At 48.1% G+C, this 10,300-nt stretch overlaps 1 protein-coding gene across 1 annotated transcript in view; it reads left to right on the forward strand.

The window, feature by feature from the left end:
* LOC125286186 (insulin-like growth factor 1 receptor) overlaps positions 1-4,940 on the forward strand; it is a 36,798-nt gene extending 31,858 nt beyond the window's left edge. Inside the window, 2 exon segments of the mRNA XM_048230973.1 lie at positions 250-384; positions 4,161-4,940. Coding sequence (XP_048086930.1) covers positions 250-384; positions 4,161-4,833 — 808 coding nt within the window. The 3' untranslated portion in view covers positions 4,834-4,940.
* The last annotated feature ends 5,360 nt before the right edge of the window (positions 4,941-10,300 follow it).

The following is a 10,300-nucleotide window of genomic DNA, read 5'->3' on the forward strand; positions in this document are numbered from 1 at the left end:
ACACACACACGCACACACACACAAACACACACACAGTTTGCTTGAGAGAACTGAATGGATAGTTGCAATGTCTGTGGTGTTCCTCTGGTGTAGTGTCCTTCAAAGCCGTAGATATACATATACGACTCTGGTAGCCTTGTCTCTGCATCGCCCCCCCGTAGGTCGTTTGGGGTGGTGCTGTCTAAGGTTTGTGTATGCACGTAGTAAGTGTGTATATTGAGCCTTGTGTCTCTGTGTTGCCCCCTGCAGGTCGTTTGGGGTGGTGCTGTGGGAGATTGCCACCCTGGCAGAGCAGCCCTACCAGGGCATGTCCAACGAGCAGGTGCTGCGCTTCGTCATGGAGGGAGGTCTGCTGGACAAGCCCGACAACTGCCCCGACATGCTGTACGTACACACACACACACACACACACACACACACTCAAATCAAACTACCCCGTCATGCTGTACACACACACACACACACACACTGAAATCAAACTACCCCATTATGCTGTACAGACACATACAAGCACACACACATGCACCTGCTCACACACACACACTCAAACTACCCTGACATGCTGTACGTACACACACACACATACACACGCGCACACACACACACTTACCTTGACATGTGTTTCATCCATTGGCACTGCCTTATGAATCTATAAGAGAACAGCCTCTCTGTGCACCAGCCACCAGGTGTAGGAGTGGGGCTCAATAAGGTGAGTGATGGGGGTGGGGATGGCCTATAGTGGCATCAGTGGGCAGCAGGAGTCCAGGCTGGCACCCACGGGCTGGCACGCTCTGAGCATGTGCGTCATGCCCGTGGCCTCCGCCACTCTCCCACCGCTCAACATTCCGCCGGCGAATTTCAGGTGATGATGCATTGGCTCAGACGTCAGACGGATCATGTGCTCTGTGATGGTGTGTGTGTGTGTGTGTGTGTGCGCGCAGTAAATAATCCAGGACTAGGATGGAGTGTGCTTGCCAACTGCAGTAACATGAGGTGCGGTGGTCATGCCAGCTTCACTGCTGTGCTGGGAATGACTGGCGTTCCTTGGCCTGTACCCGGCATCACACACACTTACATTCACACTCTCACACACACACACACACACACACACACACTCTCACACACACACAAATATAAAGGAACAACCCAGTCACGTTAACATGAAGCCTGATGTTTGAACCCAACACACACACACACATGCGTGCACACACAAACACACATGCATGGGCACACACACACACACACACACACACACACACACAGACACCATTGCCATTACTCTATGCTCACCCATGGAGCAGGGCTTGGAAGCAGAAAGTAGTTCTCTCAACACCTCTGCTCTTTACCACACTAGCTCACAAATTTACACCTGTGTACACTTTCTCTCTCTCACACACACACACACACACACACACACACACACACACACACACACACACACACACACACACACACAACCACACAAACCCAGAGGGGAATGCCTGTAACACCAGGGTGTGTGTACCTAAAGTGTGTGTGAACACAGACAGACTTACTGTATAGTCCATCCCTGTGGCGTGTCAACATGACCCAGATTGTGCCCTCTCTCTCTCTGAGCTGCTCAGCTGCAGACATACCTGCTCACACACACACACACACACACACACACAGCCACCACGGGATATGGTCGCAGGACTCATCTATCAGCCCAAATATACACACTATACAGAAACACACACACACACACACACACACACCACCATAACCACCAGCAGCCTGAGGCCTCTGTCATGACTACAGGACCCATTCCTGCAGACTGACCTCAGAGTCACCACCTCTGATTGGATGAGAGAGCACTGCTATTGGCCCAGAGACAGGTCTCAGCACTCAACGTGTTCAGCCACTCCTCTGTTGTTACCACACAGCGCTCTATTCATTTCAGGCCTTTGGAAGTGGGAATAGCTGGGGTTTTTTATTTATTGTGAGTGTTGTGTGTGTAATGTGTGTGTGTGTCAATGTCAATGAGCCCTTATAAGGCCTTCCATCCTCTGTGAAGGTGGTGTATTTTTGGAACTACGTCTCTACGTTGCCACCTGAGATGCGCAAGCATGAATTCGCAAGCATAGACGAACTTTTGCAAACAGTTTTCCGTTTGCCTGGAGTTTTTGGCGAACGTCACTAACGTGTAGCACAACCTGGGTCACTTGAACGCTGTCTGACCGCTGTTGAACTCTGTGCCCTAGCCCAGCCCAGAGCCTCAGGCCACAGCCTCATCTCTGCCTTTGTCCAATCCTGTGTGGAAGTTCTTCCTTGCCAAATACTGAGCCCTGAGCAATAGCCATAATATAACCTCTTGCACTGAATATGGACTTGTGACATAGTGAACACCAAGTAACATGTTTGCCATCTGAACATCTGAAGAATGCTAGCTGGGTCAGCATGGTGGTCACGCGCTCCGCACACACTCATAGTGTAGACCTACACACACACACACACACACACACACACACACACACACACACACACACACCTTTCAGTACACTTTTCTGTATAGCCCTGCTCAGCCGAATGGGAAGCTTCAACTGCACACACACACACTCTCTCTGTGTGTGTGTGTGTGTGTGTGTGTGTGTGTGTGTGTGTGTGTATCAGCACCACATGGTCTTTAAGGAATGTCACCCCCTGCAGTCAGCAGCAGGTCAATTTAGCATCTCCAACTTCAATCAGCAAAATTCTTGAGACCAGATTTGACATCACACACACAGCACACTACACCACAACACACACACACACACACACACACACACACACACACACACACACACACACACAGGGTGGTTGACACATTTTCCAGAACAGTGCGTTCTCTCCAGACAGATGTGCCTTGTTGTTTTGAGTGGCAACTCAGTCATGCCAACCCAGACTAGAGGGAATGTCCTATTTGCAGTCTCACCATTGGGACCTGGAATACATGGTCACTTAAACAGTGGTGTTTAGGACGTGTGTGTGTGGGGGGTGTGGTGGTGGTGGGGAGGGGGGGCACTCAGCAGGAGTTTCGTGTGTTGTACATTTGTATAGAAGATGGTGTGTGTGTGTACATGCATGCTCAAAGTGAACTTAATGTGTTGTGTAATCTGTTTGTGTGTGTGCGTGTGCATTTGTGTTTGTGTATTTCTATATTGTGTTTGTGCATATGCGTGTGTGTGAGAAGAAAGTGTATATGCATGGCTTTGTGCATGCATCTGGGTTAGTGTGCACATGACTCTGTGTGTGTGTGTGTGTGTTTACTCGGCTGAGCTGGCTGTGAGGTGTTTGTGCTGGCTGGTATTCTTAGCTTGTTTGTGTAATTTAAGGTGTTGAGCTGGAATGCCTCTCAGGCCCTCTGGCCTGCACCCATGCTAACACTCCCAGTTTCTGTTTGTGTGTGTGTGTGTGTGTGTGTCTGTATTTGTGTCCGTATGCATATGGATATGTGTGTGTGTGTGTGTGTGTGTGTGTGTGTGCATATGGATATGTGTGTGTGTGAGTATGCATATGAGTGTGTATGTGTGTGTGTGTGTGTGAGTATGCATATGAGTGTGTGTGTGTGAGTATGCATATATGTGTGTGTGTGTGTGTGTGTCATATCTGCTTACAGTCTTGCCAAGAGTACAGCAATTACTTTGCATTTGTCTGTCTGTTTGTCCTTCTCACTTGTGTTGGCTCCCCGCACCACTGTCTTCGTTTAACTACTCTGGGGCATTGCATGGAATATGGTGTGTGTGTGTGTGTGTGTGTGTGTGTGTGTGTGTGTGTGTGTGTGTGTGTGTGTGTGTGTGTGTGTGTGTGTGTGTGTGTGTGTGAGAGACTGTGAGGTGTTGCACGCAATCTAGGCTTGTGTGTCATGTGATGTGGTGTCATCTTTCCTATCCTTGCATGCATTGCATCTGTTTTACGCATGTGTGTCTGGCTGTGGTTTACTGCGGTGTGATGATCTTTGAACAACACTGCCATCTACTGGTCATTTGATCCTTTAATCTGGTTGATCTTGGGTATGAGTGTGTCCTGTATTGTTTTATCCTGCTAAATGTGTGTGTTTGTGTTCTTCAGGATTGAGTTGATGTGGATGCACTAGCAGTACAACCTAAAGATACGTGTGTGGTGTCTACATTTGTTAACTGTTTGTGTGTGTGTTTTATCAGGTTTGAGCTGATGCGGATGTGCTGGCAGTACAACCCAAAGATGCGTCCGTCCTTCCTGGAGATTATCAGCAGCATTAAGGAAGAGCTGGAGGCGCCATTCCGGGAGGTCAGCTTCTTCTACAGCGAGGAGAACAAGGCGCCCGACACCGAGGAGCTGGACATGGAGGCCATGCACAATATGCTGCTGGACGCCCAGAGCAACCTGCAGCCGCTGACCGCAGCCAACACCAGCGCACCCCCCTCTTCCAGCGCCAACATGGCCGCTGCCAACGCTGCCGCTGCTGCCGCCGCAGTCGCCGCTGGTACCATCGCTGCCACGAACGCCGCCGTCGCCGCGGCAACCGCCTCCAGCAGCATCAGCAGCGCCAGCAACAACAACAACGCTGCCGCCGCCGCCGCGCCGGGCTCCCCGACCAGCATCACGGGCACTGCAGCTGGAGCGGTTGCCGTGGCAGCAGCAGCGGCCGCCGCGGGGTCGCCCCTCGCCCCTTCCTCGCCCTCCTCGTCCCCTGGCTCGGACAGACCCTCAGGCCACGCCCACGGAGCGGCGGCAGCAGCCAACGGGCCAATGGTGTTGCTGGGGGCGGGGCTGGACGAGAGCCAGCCGTATGCGCACATGAACGGCCGTAAGAGTCAGAGGGCATTGCCGCTGCCGCAGTCATCCGCTTGCTGACCCTACGATCACACACACGCGCGCTCTCACACACACGGATACGATACACACAAGCATACACACACACACGTGTGTACACACACATGAGCGTGCCTGCCTCAGCTCTCCTCTGCTTCTCTCAGCAGCAGATCTCCTCTCTTCTTTCTTCTTCCCTCTCTCTATCCCTCCCTCCTCCTTCTCTTCCTCTGCTCTGGCCCCTCTCTTCATCCTTCTGGTTCTGTTCTTTCCCTCCTTCATGAAAAAGACACAGTGGCAGAGAGAGAGAGAGAGCAAGCGAGCGACTGTCGAGTGAGGCGGCAGCTTCTCTACACGTCTGTCCAGCCATTCCCTGCGGAAGGACTGGAGTTTGTTTCTGTGTGTATGTGTGCAAACCGGCGCGAGCCTTCCGCACGGACACTAGGGGGCACTAGAGTGCTCGGAAGGTGGGGCAGAAGCGGCAACAGAGGTGGTTTGGCGATGGCGCGTCATCGCCGTCGTGGCAACTGGAGTTTCTACCATACCTCAGTGGACCTTTCCTATTCTTTTTGATGTAATATTTTTTGTTATGTTTTGTTTTTTGATTTCCTATCAACTGACAATAGCACCAACCAACCTGCTGCTGTCTTTGGAGCGTGGACAGATAGGTGGACTGATTGACTGACTGAAGCCTTTACCCTGGGGGGGTCCGGGGAGGGTCTGGGTTCAAGGACAGGGGGGTGGTGGGGGGGCAAACCCAGCCTATCCTGTGATGGCCGAACTGGTTTTTGTAATGTTTTTTGTTACTTTTTATAACATTTCCAAATAGGGAAAAACACAAAATGCAGGCTTGTCAGACAGAATAGAGCATTGAGGTGGCATTATAATAATTATTACTATTAATATTATTATTGTTATATATTATGGAAGATAAGAGAACACTATTGGCATATCTCCTCAGTAAATCCAACAGATGAGCACTTGAGGGTGGAAGAGGGGTGTGTGTGTGGGGGGTTGTAGCTTGAAGATGGGGAGGGGACTTTGTGTGTGTGTGTGTGTGTGTGTGTTTCCAAAGACAGACATGCATTTGTAACTGCTGGGTGAGCTTTGATTGGGTGGGTGCCAGGGGAGGTGGTTGAGGATGTTCTGAGAGAGTGCTGCTCCTTCCAGATCACCCCACCCCACCCCACCCAATACAAAACCCGCACCCCACCCCACCCAATACAAAACCCGCACCCCACCCCACCCCACCCAATACAAAACCCACCCCACCCCCAACCCCACCCAATACAAAACCCGCACCACCCCCAACCCCACCTTCACTGGTTTGGCCTCAGCAGAGTATGTGTTTAGGGGCTAAACCAGAAGCATCGTGAGTCTCAAACCTGCCAAATCCTTTTTTTTTTTTTTTTTTCTCTTATCTTTCTCAACTTTTTTTTTTTGCCAAAAGTTATCCAAACTCTCAATTGAACACTTTCCTCTCCTCCCCCCACACCCCCAGAACTTATTCAAGTTTTTGTTTTTCGCCCTTCAAAAGAAGGTAGAGGAAATCTAAACAAAAATCTAAACAAAAAATCGAACAAAATCTAAACGCTCCCCAACACACCCCTCACTGTTCTTTTCACCTGACTCCGAACAGGCGCGCCCTGGTTGTAGTGAGGGGCGGGGCAGAGCGTGGGTATAACTCTTCTATCCTGTGATGGGTTATTCTGGGGAGGGGGGGAAAGTCTCCTCTCTCCAGTGATTGGTTGTGGTTTAGGAGGGGGACTTGCCTTCATCTAATGATTGGTTATTATGAGAGAGGGGTCTCTCCTCTACAGTGATAGGTTTATCATGAGGTAGGGGTCTCCTGCTCTCATCGTTGGTTGATTGATTGATTATTCCAGATAAGGAGGGTCTTCCCTCTATCAAATGTTATTTTGGAATGTGGGTTTGGGGGAGAGAGAAAATCTGTCTCCTCCATCGTATCTGAGGGTGTCTGAGGTTTTTTTTTTTTTTTTTTTTTTCATGGGGCCTCGACTCGCCCAGAGCTGGGCCTTACAGAAATTGCAACCAAGTGCTGTTACACATAACGCAAAAATAATCACACACACACCAGACAGGAGGTTACACTGGAAGGGTCAGGAGGTCTGCAGACAGGAACGCTCCCTGAAACAGGTACACATAGGTACACCAGGATTCATTTATCTCTCACAATCACACACACACACACACCCCTGTCTGTGCTGGTTTCAGTTCTGTGCCCAACCACAGAGCATACATACATACATACATACATACATACACATACATACATACATACATACATACATACATACATACATACATACATACATACATACATACATACATACATACATACATACATACATACATACATACATACATACATACATACATACATACATACATACATACATACATACACACACACACACACACACACACATACACACACACACTTGCTCACATCAGTTTGTTAGTGTCACTTTTCTATGACTTTTTTACGGTTCAGATGTTCATTCTAAATGTCTGTACAGAAGGAAGCTGCTATTTTTTTTTCTTTTGTTTTTTTTTTTTTTCCCTTTATTTTGTGGTTGTAATATATATCTATATCTATATTATGAAGAGATCTTCAGGTTTCTTTTCTCGTTTCCAGTGTTTCCTGTGCAGTCCGTTTCTGCTTCCATTCCTGAGAACAAGGTCAAAAAGTTCACATAAAACAAAATCAGTCTTTTTGAAAATGTTGCATCTCCTTGTGTCTCTTGTCCCAAACTCCACCCCTCTCATCAAACACTGCGTTGAAATGGAGGGTTAAATCACAATTTAACACCAATTTAGTGTCGAGTCAGAATGTAACACTGAGTTTGTGTTAAGATGGCCTTTAACTTTAGTGTTAAACCAACTCTATATTTCCCCTCTCTTTGTGGTCAGGCGCGGGTGCTCGGTCCACTCTGACCCTGCTGCTCCTGCGTATGTGTTTGTGAATGCCAACTTGCCTGTCCTTGTGTGCCCAAGACTTTACCAAACTGGCCAATACGTTACGATCAGAAGAGGTCGTCCTCATGTAAAGATACTGTAGTTTTGTCCACACACACACACACACACACACACACACACACACACACATTTGCTACATCTGCTTTCCCATTAAATGTGTGGAGGTCAGATCTGAGGCCATGGCATGATGGGTAAACAGACGAATAGAAGACCAGCCCTTTAAGTAAAGGTCACCAGCTTCCGCTGAACAAGCTAAACCTGGACTGGCTGCCATTTGCTACTGGGCTCTGCATTGTCCCTTTCACTGAGGAATGTGAGCTATGCGGACTAGTTAGCCTATGCTAATCTCCAGGTTTAGTACAGATTAGTGCTGGATGGATGGGTTGGTGGGTGTGTTTGACAGTCAGCGATAGCAGAGGTGTCATGCATGCCAGACATAGCTAGACGTAGCCTAGGTATTCTCCTGTGTCCACAAAGATGGTGTTAATATGAGGGTGGGGCGGAGCTGAATATGGGACCGAGGCTTAGTTAACCTTCTGCCAACCCCCACACACACACACACACACACACACACACACACACACACACACACACACACACACACACACACACAATCATCTACCTACCTCACTCTAAAACACTTCAGATCCATCAAGATGCAGTGAGGCGCACCAGAGAAACATAAACGTAAGAAAACACTACATGAGAAGCAAACATACATTACATTATTCTGACACTGGCTTTCTGTTACACATTAATGTTGGTGTGCTTATGGTCTCAAACACACAACATGCACATTCACGTTACATCTGCTGCTCACAGTATCTGTGTCAACAACATGCATTCAAAGCGTTTATTTCCATTATTGCAACAACCTCCCATGTTCTCTGTCCTGTCGTTCAGTCTAGCTGATTCAAACACCTCCATTAACCCCCATTCATTTCAATTCACCTCCCTTCATCTCTATTCATTTCAATTCACCTCCATTCATGTCCATTCATTTCTATTCACCTCCATTCATTTCCTCGGCCTCTTCTGTGGCGCAGGTGGTGCTGGTCTGGTTGTAGCTGGTTGAACACACAAGGTCAAGACGAGAGTATCTGTTTAAGTTGAAAAGCTATACATGGCTGTACATAAATATCCAGATTAAGGTTCACAAGGTATGACTATTGGTAGAAGCTGATAATCATTTGAAACCTCAAACATGGCAGGTTGGCATTTCACATTTCATTTTTCCATACCACGATTATAATCCCCCCCCCTGCCTTTTGGATGACTTCAGCAGAGTTCTGATGAGTTCTGTAAAGTGGCTGACTGAAATGGAGAGGTTCTTGTGTGGTTCCGATCCAGAGACGCCAGACGAGCAGGGGAGTTCTGGCCGGTTCTGGTCTCAGATTATTCTCAGTACTAGAGGATGGGCTCTAGTGTACGTCTTAAGATGGCTGCTACTGCTACAGACCATAACGTGTGTTTGGGAGTCAGAGCCTCGCCCTGACTAGGGGCTTGACGGTGGTTCTTCAACACACATCACGTTTAAACACATCGACACACACACTCACACACGCACACACATAAATGGACCATTTGTCCTGTAGAATACGGGTAGTCATACAGTTCAGTAGGTAATAATTATGCTGGGACATCCAATTGATTGGGAACCAGAAGAAACTAGTATTTAACGGTCACAGAGAGGACTAGACTGGAGACAAGTATCTTTCAGCTTGGATGCAATCATCCAGCAAAGTAACCTTTTCAGTTTCTTGCTAAAGGTATCCCATCCAGGGTTCTATTCACCTTATTCAGGTGGCGGCCATTGTGTAAACCAAAAACCATAGGATTGGTGTGTTCTATGCATTCGCCAGTAGGTGGCGAAAATGCATTAATGATCTAGTCAGTGCACCCTGTAGCCTTGTTTTGGTTTACACAATGGCCGCCGCCTGAATAAGGAGAATGACAAGAATAAGGTAATCCTCCAAAGGCATGTGTTCTCTGGTTAAGTAGAAGCTTTTGTGACATTAACAGGTGGAGGATGGGAGTGTTCTAGTCCGTCATCCATAAGCTATGTTGCTTTATATGTGGGCTTTCAGAGAAAGGGAGAGCATAGACTATGGGTAGTGTGGACCCCTTGTCATTAGAAGTCATGGCAGTATTTAATAGACTTTCAAGGCTTTGGTTTCTACATTTGGAGAACATGGGGGGTTGAGAGCGTAGCTGATGTCACAAAGGTGATGAGTCTTGAGATGGCGTCCTGGTGCTTGAGGTCAAAGGTCACTACAGGTCAATCAGTTCTTCTGTTCTGACACCTCCTCCATTACATGGCTCACCTGCACCCTCTCACCCCTTACACCTGCCTCTTCCTCAGTCCTCGACGTGATCACCAGTAGTGGACATCTGGTCTGTCCGCGCCTGTTAGTGAATTCAATTGTCTTCAACTTTGATGTGGAACTCTGGCAGTTAACGTTCTTAAAGGTTCTGAAATGGAATTTTGAAACTTGGTGTAAAGACAATTTGT

The sequence above is a fragment of the Alosa alosa genome, chromosome 21 (genome assembly GCF_017589495.1).
Source record: "Alosa alosa isolate M-15738 ecotype Scorff River chromosome 21, AALO_Geno_1.1, whole genome shotgun sequence".
Lineage (NCBI taxonomy): Eukaryota > Metazoa > Chordata > Actinopteri > Clupeiformes > Clupeidae > Alosa > Alosa alosa.